This window comes from Mytilus californianus, unplaced genomic scaffold (genome assembly GCF_021869535.1).
Source record: "Mytilus californianus isolate M0D057914Y unplaced genomic scaffold, xbMytCali1.0.p SCAF_31, whole genome shotgun sequence".
NCBI classification, from domain to species: Eukaryota; Metazoa; Mollusca; class Bivalvia; order Mytilida; family Mytilidae; genus Mytilus; species Mytilus californianus.
In genome coordinates this window covers 360,320-373,476 of record NW_026262681.1, presented here as the reverse complement: position 1 = coordinate 373,476, position 13,157 = coordinate 360,320, and the positions used below count along the sequence as shown (strand labels likewise).

General features: G+C 31.9%; 1 protein-coding gene across 2 annotated transcripts in view; it reads right to left on the bottom strand.

Annotated features, from left to right (window-relative positions):
• Nucleotides 1-282: 282 nt before the first annotated feature.
• The window catches only part of LOC127736442 (calcium-responsive transcription factor-like), a 91,039-nt gene continuing 78,164 nt past the window's right edge, over nt 283-13,157 (bottom strand). Inside the window, exons 12-13 of one of the 2 annotated variants that reach the window (XM_052246990.1) lie at nt 1,067-1,206; nt 283-353 (exon numbers count right to left, since the gene is read on the bottom strand). In XM_052246990.1, the coding sequence (XP_052102950.1) occupies nt 291-353; nt 1,067-1,206 (203 nt within the window). In that variant the 3' untranslated portion in view covers nt 283-290. The remainder of the gene's footprint in view (nt 354-1,066; nt 1,207-13,157) is intronic. The other variant, XM_052246991.1, reaches the window with a different exon arrangement.

Genomic DNA, 13,157 nt, shown 5'->3' with positions numbered 1-13,157 from the left:
TTTCTGATTTTGGAATTATATTGCTCATATCATTGTTTCCTTCTTCAGCAATTTGTGATGTATTTTCTATGGAGTTCATGCTCTGATCTAAATTTTCACAACCTATATGTTGACCTAGATTTTCTATTGTATATTGAGAACTAATGCCATCTTCTGACTGTCAATCGTCAATTGAAAGATTTGGTACATAATTAAAACTTGTCACTAAATTGTCACTTGTACTAAAACTTGGCATAAAATTGTCAACAGAGGAAAAAATATTTTCATCTGTGTTTACATCGTTAGTTTCATCAGGTTTTTTTATCAGTCAGTATTTTTTCAGATATTGATGTAACTGCTTGGTCAATTTGTTGCTGAAAAGAAAAAAATACACCAAATAAATACATTTAAAGTTTACAGGACATTTGTTATACAATGTACCCAGCATAACATGACATTGGTTACCATGCTATTTGCCTGTTTTAAAATTCTTCAAAGAAACCTAAATTCAAAACTTTAACAACTGCACTTAGATATCTTTTTTTTAGAAATTAGTTTTGTCCAAAATATATCAGATATGCTAGATTGTCATCAATTTATAACAGTTTATAACACTCAAATATAAGTAACTTTACATAGTAATTCAATGAAAAAAATCTTTAAAAATGACCTGACCAAAAGAATATGAAAATGTGGTCAATGCCTATGACAGAAGTCAGAAGGAAATATATTTCGATGTCTTTTGGTTATCTGTATAGTTTCTGTCTCATTGAAATACAACCCACATCTTCTTTTATTCATGGTCACAACAAATTCACATTCCAGAAGTAGAATGGTCTCTCAATTCATAATGTTTTTACTGGAACAAATTTTAACAGAATTCGATTTTAAACAAAGTATGTTGGTCTTTGGGGGATTTTATATGTCTCTTACCCTCCAATAACCATTTTATTGGAAAAGGTCGAAAGTGAATAATTAATAAAAATATATTTATCTAGAATATCTCACAATGCCAAAGACATTTTGCTCAGTGCAGTAGTCTTTACAATATTTGAATTATAAATAGAAAAGATGAAATCATTCTTACCTGTAAAAGTGATCCTGCTGGGAACATATTTGGATGTAGTCTTGACAACAACTGAGCAGTCTCAGGAGTCAAGGTTGTACTCACTCTGGTGGTGCCATCACTAAGATGTGTTTCTATTCTAGATATTACATGATGGCCATCTATAAAAGAAATAGGATTAGTTAATATTCAATACAAGAGTGCACACGCTGAAATGTCTCGCCTAGTATACTGACCGATGATTTTATGTTGATATTCCTAAATATAAAGTTTTACTACAGGTATCATATCAACATTTATAATCCAAAAAAAATGAGGCCAAGTTCAGATAAAACAAGCCGGAAATACATGTACACCTTTAATACAATCATTCCATACACCCAATATAGATAACCTATTGCTTATAGTATAAAAGAAACAGACCAAACCATGGAAAACTGAACATTGACCAATGAACCATGAAAATGAGGTGGAGGTCAGATGATACCTGCCAGACAGACATATACACCTTACAATCATTCCAAATATAGTTGACCTATTGCTTAATGTTTAAGAAAAACAGACCAAAACACAAAAACTTAACATTGAGCAACGAACCATGAAAATGAGGTCAAGGTCAAATAAAACCTGCCAGACTGACATGTACATCTTAAATATTTCCATACACCAAATATAGTCGACCTAATGCATACAGTATTAGAAAAACAGACCAAAACACAAAAACTTAACATTGAGCAATGAATTGTGAAAATTAGGTCACTATCAAATAAAACCTGCCAGACTGACATATACATCGTAAAATATTTCCATACACCAAATATAGGTGACCTATTGCATACAGTATTAGTATACAGTAAACAGACCAAAACACAAAATCTTAACTTTTACCACTGAACCATGAAAATGAGGTCAAGGTCAGATGACACCTGCCAGTTGGACATGTACACCTTGCAATCATTACATACACCAAATATAGTATACCTATTGCTTATAGTATCTGAGATATGGACTTGACCACGAAAACTTAACCTTGTTCACTGATCCATGTAATGAGGTCGAGGTCAAGTGAAAACTCTCTGACAGGCATGAGGACCTTGCAAGGTACGCACATACCAAATACAGTTATCCCATTACTCATAATAAAAGAGAAATTAACATTACAAAAAATCTGAACTTTTTTTTCAAGTTGTCACTGAACCATGAAAATGAGGTCAAGGACAATAGACATATGACAGATGGAAACTTCACATCATAAGGCATCTATATACAAAGTATGAAGCATCTAGGTATCCTACCCTCTGAAATATTAAGCTTTTAAGAAGTTAGTTAACACCGCCGCCACCGGATCACTATCCCTATGTCGAGCTTTCTGCGACACAAATCGAAGGTTCGACTATAAAACATAAATGGGGAATGTGTCCATGGGACACAGATGATGCCCCCGCTTACATATAATGTTATAAAGGGATATAACTCAAGAACAGTAAAAGTGACGCTACCCAAATTTGTACTTGATCTGAGTTTTGTGGTAAAAAGCATTGTGTATACATTTCATAACATTTGGTAGAGGCAAACTAAAGTAAGAGAACAGAAACGAAAAATTCAGCAATTTTTCCATTTGTAGAGGGACATAACTCTAGAACAGCAAAAGTGACGCCACCAAAAGTCGAACTTGATCTGTGTTTTGTGGTAATAAGAATAATTGTGTATAAGTTTCATAACATTTGGTTAAGGCAAACTAAATGGAAACGAAAAAATTCAGCAATTTTCCCATTTGTAGAGGGGCATAACTCTAGAACGGTTAAAGTGATGCCACCAAAATTCAAACTTGATCTGTGTTTTGTGGTAATAAGCATTGTGTATAAGTTTAATAACATTTGGTTAAGGCAAACTAAAGTTAGAGAACGGAAACCAATTTTGGGACGTACATACGGACGGACGTACGTACGGACGTACAGACGGACAAGGGTAAAACTTAATGCGCCCTCCGCTACGGTGGTCTCCGCTACGGTGGGGGCATACAAACCAAAAATGTATTTGAGTATGTAAAAATGTTCAAAACAACACTCCCTTGCCCTTCGGCTATGATGTTTGGACTGCCTCTTTGTGGACCTCTATCAATCAGGTTTCCATCTTCATTGAAATTTCAACATATATCGGTTCCCCTGAAAATTTTGTGAAATTAATGCCATATTATCTGTTCATGTTTCATGTTGGAACAAATATTATATACCCTTTATTCTGTTAGGAACAAATAGTACAGTTCGAACAAATATTATGTACCTTTTATTCTGTTAGGAAAAAATATAACAGCCAAATAGTCTAATACAATCAAAATATCTGCCTTTCATCAAATTAAATATCTTAAGAATATTTTAATACTAGATTTATTGATGCCATACACAATGTTGGAAGAAATATTTTCCATAAGCAATAAAAAATTAAGTCTGTTGGGTATAACTAGTTACAGATAGAATGGAAGGAACTCGAAAATGCAAGGTCACAGACTCTAACCATCGCTAATTTGAACTCCTGAGTATACCTCAAAATCTTGTAAATAATTAGTCATTCTACTTTCAATGCAATATTTGAGTTGGACAAATTTCTTCTTTACTCATGTTTAAATATAAAGCATACCTTCACCTGGTTGTTGAGTCAATGTCACAGTTACTGTTTCTGGAACTGGTTCACTGTCATCTGAACCCCCACCCTGTTGCAACCATAATGACTGGTCTCCACTTGATTCTCTAGAATTGACATTTTCAATTATCTCTACATTAACCTACAAACAAAATACAGACAAATCTCATTGTCCCTAATTTAAAAAAAAAACAATAATTTTAAACATAAGCAAATTTCTACTAGGAGAGTATATTTCAACTGAATACATATACCACAGAGACAAACGGATGTATTCATCTTAGTCTTATTTGTACACAAAATAATAAACATTTCATTAAATAGCAAAAATTCCTTCATGGCTGTAGAAACTTAATTTGTTTTGTATCCTTACAACATGTACATCAGAATTACAGATTTTACCAAGTATTTCTAATTTTATCATTAGACGATAAACAAGATCATTAACATTGTATTACATGTAGTGCAGTGTATCAATCCCAACTCATTATTGTATTCATAAATGTGAATTGTACATGTTAGTTGTTGCTCGCTTTTGCAGACACGTCATCAATACTTCTTTCTTAACTCTTTCCTTTCCTGAAATAATCCAGTTTTTATACTGCATCACTTGCAAATATTTGTAAGGCTTCTACACTACCAGGAATTTACCTAGCGTTTACATGTACATCTAATGCCACTACTTATACAGTACTGATAAAGAATATAACCAATCAGTACATTTCTTGCCCCTATTTTTTTCAGTACATTTAATTATTTGCATGTTTTCAGAATGTTGAGAAAAAGTTGTTTTCAGTACTGAAAATTTCATTCATTTCTCAGTAATGAATATATCAGTCATTTTCCAGTACTGTAAATTTCAGTCATTTTTCAGTACTGAAAATTTTAGTCATTTTACTGTACTGAAAATTTCAGTCATTTTTAAGTACTGTAAATTTCAGTCGTTTTTCAGTAATGAAAATTTCAGTCTTTTTTAGGTACTGAAAATTTCAGTCATTTTTAAGTACTGAAAAGTATAGTCATATTCAAGACCTAATTGAAAAGTTCTCTGTTATGTTATCACAAATATCATTAGATGGTTTTGGATAAATACAAGTATTATATTTTAAAACGCCATTGCTGTAATTCTTCTACCATTTCAACCCGTTTAGCCATTGGAGATTCTTTTGATGAACTATATGGCCACATTCCTTACGTGCCTGTTAAAAGCCAGGACTTTTGGTTTTTGATTGTCGTTGTCGTCTGGTCATAAATGGTGTTATTCAATGTTTAGAAGTAGAGCAGGACGTCTTTTTTTCTTAGGATTAGTTATAAAGTAGACTATTATAGCTTTCCATGCGCTGTGATTTTTCCATTGTTGATGTGTGTGAAAACGGGAAAGGAGCAATGTCAAGAAGACAGCAAAATTCTCATAAGCAAAAATACAATACTTAACATAGTCTTCAATTTTTCGTAGTCCACACCATACAATAAGCTCTGAATGGCTCTGACAAAAATATGAAATAGGAATACTATCTAGCTGTACAGCACAATATCATAATATTGTTTAGTAATCTAAATATATAACTACACTTAAACATACCTATGACATGCGACTTAAATGTAGAGGGGTGAAACCGATTTTGCTGACGTCTAACGTTAAAACATTTTGGTTATACCTAGTATCCTTGTTCTGTGGTTGATAGTTGGCAATCATACCACATCTCCTTGTTTTTATAATACAATTAAAACTATAGATTATATAAATATATGCAGCCATCAATATTAAAACTGTTGCTTTATAAGCAACAATGCGGGGTCATAATTATTTTTGACTAGATACTTTTTTGGACCACTCAATTATAAAGAAGTCTGTAATGCAGTTCACATGATTCTCCTATAGATAGAACACTTTCTTCTGAAACCATGATTATTTGTAAAAAAATCGAAGTAATTTTAAAGAAAATGCACACATTTCAAGATCTTTTTATCACATAAATCTTGGCTTAGTTTAATCAATTTCTGGATATTACCCATTATCTAAGTATACCTTAGTTTTAACATATTTTATTGTTCTAAAGGACAAATGGATCAGACTCAAGTTTTTATTTCCAACTTGGCTTTTTGGTCATATAGTTCTTCAATCGTTTAAGTTCTTATACATTCTTGGCTTTCAAATATTCGTCTTTGACCGTTCCTGATGAAGACAAATCCAGAAAAGCGTTTTAAACACATGACAGTTATAATGTATTGTTTTCATTTTTTTATTAACAGATAACCTTTGCAGTGAAATTCCATGACGTACTTTCTGCAGAAATTACCCAAGTTGACACGAAAACCATACATATGTAGTTATTGTTGTTAGTGATGTATAAATACCCTGCCACGTATGATCTGTGTTTTTGTGAGATGTTTTTCTGCTTTGTATCGATCTGATGAGTCAAAAATCTTTTCAACTAATTGTTCTTATGTTGTGCTGTAACACCACTGTCCCAGGTTAAAGGAGGGTTGAGCGCTCACAAACTGTTTAACTCCGCCACATTCTTTATGTGCCTGTTCCAAGTCAGGAGCCTGTAGTTCAGTGGTTGTCGTTGGTTGATGTCTGTCATATTTGTTTTGTTTAAATTTAGGACGTTAGTTTTCTCAATTGAATTCTTTCATATTTTTCATGTCTTTTATAGCAGACTATACGGTATGGGGTTTTCTCATTGTTGAAGGCCTTTTGGTTGCCTTTAATTGCTTACATCAACTTCATTGAACTTGTGGATAGTTATCTCATTGGCAATCATTACCACATCACCTTATTTTTATATTCTAATACATCAATTTTGGAGTTTCAACTTCTTACTAGAGGTTCTAAAGAGCCTGTGTCGTTCACATTGGTCTATGTGCACATTCAACAAAGGACACTCTCCAACATTGTTGAGGAAAATAGAACTCACGACAAAAAGCTCTGTTTTGTTGATCTTGTATTGCTGATCATTTATTTTGTTTAGTTTCTCTCGTTCTTCTAGTTTTGGCTCAAAACACAAAAGTGGGTAAAAAAAATTCTTCATTTAAGGGCAATCACTCCTATATAGAGTGAGTTTACTAACTAATTATATCAGCAAACTTTGACTTGTTAGTAGATCTAGACTTCCTGATCATTTTTGTGATTTAAAGTGTTTATTTATTCATCATGCAAGGCAAAGCGCCCAAAACAATGGTGAAAATCGTCATTAACGGGCAATCACTCCAACAGGGAGTCAGGGGACGCTTTCCTCCATATTATCCTAATTGTAGATCGTGTCTTTCTGATCGTTTTTGCTTATTTAAGATTCTATCTATCTATTATAATTTATAAGATATAAGGCAAAAACGCTGCAATTGGTAGAAATCGTCTTTAAAGGGCAATAACTCTAATAAGGAGTCGACTGACGATTTCGAGTATGCAAAATTTATTTGTAGAACTTGTCTTGCTGATCATGTTTGCGGTAAAAAGTTCTCTTTATCTATTATAATTTTCAAGAGAGTAGGCAAAAATGAAAAAAAAGATAAAATTGGTCATTTAAGGGCAATAACTCATATTAGAAGTCGTCTGCCAGTTTTGACGTATATGGACAGTTGGTAGAGCTAAACATTCTGAACATTTCTGGCCGTGTCAGAATTTCTCTATTTATTACGGATTTCAAAATAATAGATAAAAATTGCATTTTACTCCTATGTTCTATTTTTAGACATGTCGGCCATCTGTGTTAGCAGGCAGGGTCATCAGACACATTTTGTAAATGATATACCCTAATGATGATTATGGCCAAGTTTGGTTAAATTTGGCCCGTAGTTTCAGAGAAGATTTTTGTAAAAGTTAATAGACAACGACGGACGCCAAGTGATGAGAAAAGCTGACTTGGCTCTTTGGGCCATTTGAGCTAAACATGCAATTATAAAGCTTAAGATTACTTTGCACTTCAGATAGTTGGCTATCAGTTTAAACACGATACCAGCAATACCAATATTGGTATTTTTTATTCAAATTGCATGCAATTAGAACCTGAATGTTGAAATGTTTCTTTTTGTTCTTCATGTGGTTTTAATATTGCATTATTATTTTGACAGCAGTAGATCTTAATTGAAAACCTAACTAATGTTTTTGGATAGTAAGGCAGAATCCAGTTAAAATACACAATTTGAATTAAAGGAAATGTTAGTTAAATGTCCATGAAACAGGAACCCTTCTATTTAAGTTTTTCTTCATCTTTAACGTCACTTCTTGTAGACACTAAGTGTGTTTATTTACAAAAAAAGGATTTTTTGCCTTGAATTAAAGCACTTCAATCCTAAGCGATTGGTATGAAAGAATTATTTAACATTCACAGATACAATTTCTACCCATGAATTTCATGTGAAAGTAAGGTGAAAGGAGCTTGCTCATGAAACATTTCAAGTGGAATTAGCATGAATCAAACTTTCACATAAATTTGACAGCAACTGAACATATTTTAGATAATGTTAATGCTCATCTAGTACTATACCTTCTCTCTTTTATAATACATATAAATATAAATTTAAAATATAGATATGTCTTCTTTTTGTTAGTGAGCATGTGTTCATACTACCATTCTACATATTTCTTTCATGTTGTTCAAATTAATTGGTCCTCAGCAATACTAGTCAGTCCTGTAAACGCTGACCAAAAATTCTCTAAATGCAACATATAAGATGCAACAAGAAAAGTCTCGCCTACTTTACTATTCATGAATTATTTTATGTTAATAGTCCTATGGATAAAGTTTTAGTACAATGTGACACATAAAATCAACATGATTATCAATAATCCATGAAAGTGAGGTCAATCATTACATACACCTAACATAGTTTTGCTATTGCTTATATTATACAAGGGACAGAGAAAACCATGAAAATTTAATATTGACCAACGAACCATGAAAAAATGAGGTCAAGGTCAGATGAACCCTGCCAGATAGACATGTATGACTTAAATTCATTTCATACACCAAATATAGTTGAACTTGACCTATTGCTTAAAGTATAAAAAAGACTTTAACATTGACCAATGAACTGTCCAAATGAGGTCAAGGTCTGATGAAACCTACCAGCCGGACATGTATGTACCTTACAATAACTGTTGCATACACCAAATAACCGCATCAGACTCCTGGAATACTTTATACTGTTGCCGTAATCTAAAAATAAAAATCAGTGTATAATTCTTGTAAAATAATTATCAAATACTACCTTACCATCAGGGTTCTCACACTTGAAAATATATATTTTAAACCAAAATAATGAAAACGTACAATCTTTTTCCACTTGCTCTGCTTACCAAATGTACAATGCATGTACATGTATACAATACATAAATATTGTATGTGACAGTTGCTTGTTAAGAAAAAGGGACTTAAAATTAAAAGTCAGATTTTCTTTGCCTTTTGTGAAAATTATGTTCCGTCATAGCATTTTTATTTTTACTGCTCTAAACATAACAATTTGTATGTAAATTTGAGGAGAGGCATGTTGTCTAGTTTTTAAGAAAAGTATTAAAGAAGAAAAAAACAAACAAATAAACTTAGATTTTTAAAATCAATTTTTCACTTTTGTAAACATGGTAAATGTTACATATATATATATTTGTATTGCTTAGTGATATTTGTATTATTTTGTAGCAGTCTGACTCTGATTGTATGGATTTCATACTTATAAATATCTTATATCATAGGACCAAAGACACCCCCCCCCCTTCCCCTGTTTGTTATGCTATTATATTTTCATGTATTTATTTTTAATATTTATACATAGGATTTTGAAAATAAATCTCCAGTTGTTTTTTTATTGATTGAATTACAACGATTATAAATGACATCATCGAAAAATCAGTTTTTACTGTGATATAACAACATAACCTTTGTGAAAAGGGAAATATATGGAGAAGTGTATAAATTCTAAAGTTGTCCATATCCCGACCTGGCTGGTACACAGTGGGGTCTCAACCTACAATTTTGTGTACAGACGTCCGATAGAGGTTTGGAAAACACCTACCATTCATATATTGATTTATGTGATTTATTCATACATCATGTACATATTTAATAAGAAAATCAAAGGCCAGAGGGGCCAATACATTCTGAAATCTACAGGCCCAAATTTTGAACAGTTGAAAAACATTTAACATGAATACAGGTTGTACACAAACTACTTTTACCTGTTTAACTTTGATGTCTATATAAGTTGGCGCCAGGTAATCAAATAAGTTTATTTTCTTCATTTTTTGTTTGTTTACTTACTTAATTTCAATTTCTACTATCTGCTAAATATCATTTTTATATGCTATGCATATTATATACCCATAGCCATCTTCTGCAACCATGTTAACAAGTGCTAGCTAAATGTTTGTTATATATATCATCTATATAATAAACAATGATACGCCCGTTGCCTCTTCAAAGAATAAATTTAAATAACTTCTCAACGTCATATCAGAAATTTATAAAAAAAAAAACGGAGCTTACTTTAAGATATAAACCAGTCACCAAAGTTTCATGAAAACTGCTCAAAGCACTTTAAAGATCTTGTTGGAAAACTGGAAAAATCACCCCCTTTATATGAATAAAATCCAATAACTAGGAAACGTAGAATCTAATATTTGTAAAATTTGAAAGGGAGCTTACGTCAATAGATATAAACAATTCGCCAAAGTTTCATGCAAATTGTTCAAAGCGTTTTTGCGTTATTGTCCGACATGTTGACGACGGAATGACAGACGAACTAAGAGACAACGGTATACTTTAATACGTCCTGTAAACGGGCGTATAAAAATAATCCGTGTTTCAAGCTATCATCAATGAGATATTACAGACACCATAAGGACTTAACAGAAGATGAACATGTATGACCCATTGACATATAAATTTTTACCCATACATATGTTACCTCCTGGAATTTGCACCCCATTGATATAATTGATATTCAAAAAAAGTTACCCATTCCAGCTGTACAAGTAGCTTTGGGTATACCTCCATATAGGAAGATCCCCCCCTTTTTGGTATGAGCTGAAATAAAATGATTTTGCCCAAGACAGGAGGAAAATTAATTCTCTTCAATTAAAAATGCAGGAAGAAATTGTGTACAAAGTAAAAATGAAATTTGCTACAGTAAAAATTAAGCATGCGAAGCAACAGATCAAAAAGAATAGTTTTATCAGAGACATATATGCACAGAGATTGGCAACTCCAACAGTGTCAGCGAACTCCAAGTTAAATCGCGCGTGTGTATATATGTGGTTTTCCCCTTAAAACTAAACTAACCCTGACTGTAACTCTAAATTTACCATAACCATAAAACAAACCTTAACCTAAGAGGGTCATGGCCCGGTCCCCTATAGTACAATGTAAGTATAAAACTAAAAATGCCAAAGTTTGAACACCATATGCAACTTCATGATCACAATACCATACTACCCAAATGAAATGTAAACTTCTTTGCTTTATGTCGTAATTCTTTACCTAAAATCTCCAGTTTCCTTGATCTGTTGACAGTTCTCAGTTCATAAGTTGTCCTTAAACATGTTACAATGAGCAGATTTTGAAGTTATCGACAGCAAAAGATTAACCCGTTCTCATTGCGGGCTTCCGTTGACTTCATCAACAATAATGAATAAAGTAATTGTGTGAGTTGCCTGATTTATTTCATTGATTCATTTGCCCTGAATTTTGTTTGTCAAGTTAAATCAACAGCAAAAAGTATTGTTGATAGTCTTCTACCGGCGTCCTTCTCGTCATCGTAATCTACATCTCAGATGCGTTTTAAAAACCGACTCCGGACGCAAGATTTACGGATAGCGTCAGAAGTCTTTTTCACCTTTTCCTCAACCTTTTCACATGCTTTTGACTTATTCTTAAAATCAATAACATAATTATATATAGAATTACTGAAGATGACAAAAAAACTTTAGTACTGAAAAATGACAAAAATATGCAGAACTGAAAATGACTGAAATTCTCAGTACTGGAAAATGACTGAAATTTTCAGTACTGAAAAATGACTGAAATTTTCAGTACTGAAAACATGCATAAAATTAAATGTACTGAAAAGATAGGAGTGAGAAATGTACTGATTGGTTATATTTTTCATCAGTACTGTATATGTAATGGCATTAAATGTACATGTAAACGCTAGGTAAATTCCTGGAGGTGTATAGTATTTACAAAGGAGTCTCCATTCATTAGTATGTTTGAACTGATCAAATAGATTTGTATGTTATATGTTGCTATTTATAGGCACTTATACATATAAGATATATATATATAAAAAGAGTCTATAGAAAAACAACCAACCAGAAAAATTTAATATCGGATCATCTAACGAAGATGCAGCATGAACAGAAAAATTATAAAAGTCTTAACATTTGTGTAACGATACTGATAAATATGTACATTTATTTCTCATATTTGTTACGAAAACATTGGATTTTGCATATGTAATAACCGCAAAAATATCCTACTCATATTGCTGCCCGGGGCAAAAAAGAGGTTATTGGTTATTGTTTAAATTTGTATGCAGTAAATGAAAAAAAAAATTATGAAAAATGGCAAAAAATTATTTAAAATTTTACCTGGTGTGGGTAATTAAATAGTTATAATTGAACGTTTTTCTCCATCACAAAAACATGCATAAAATTAAATGTACTGAAAAGATAGGAGTAAGAAATGTACTGATTGGTTATATTTTTCATCGGTACTGTATATGTAATGGCATTAAATGTACATGTGAACGCTAGGTAAATTCCTGGTAGTGTATAGTATATACAAAGGAGTCTCCATTCATTAGTATGTTTGAACTGATCAAATAGATTTGTATGTTATATGTTGCTATTTATAGGCACTTATACATATAAGATATATATATATATATATAAAGAGTCTATAGAAAAACAACCAACCAGAAAAATTTAATATCGGATCATCTAACGAAGATGCAGCATGAACAGAAAAATTATAAAAGTCTTAACATTTGTGTAACGATACTGATAAATATGTACATTTATTTCTCATATTTGTTACGAAAACATTGGATTTTGCATATGTAATAACCGCAAAAATATCCTACTCATATTGCTGCCCGGGGCAAAAAAGAGGTTATTGGTTATTGTTTAAATTTGTATGCAGTAAATGAAAAAAAAATATATGAAAAATGTCAAAAAATTATTTAAAATTTTACCTGGTGTGGGTATTTAAATAGTTATAATTGAACGTTTTTCTCCATCAAAAAAAAACATGCATAAAATTAAATGTACTGAAAAGATAGGAGTAAGAAATGTACTGATTGGTTATATTTTTCATCAGTACTGTATATGTAATGGCATTAAATGTACATGTAAACGCTAGGTAAATTCCTGGTAGTGTATAGTATTTACAAAGGAGTCTCCATTCATTAGTATGTTTGAACTGATCAAATAGATTTGTATGTTATATGTTGCTATTTATAGGCACTTATACAT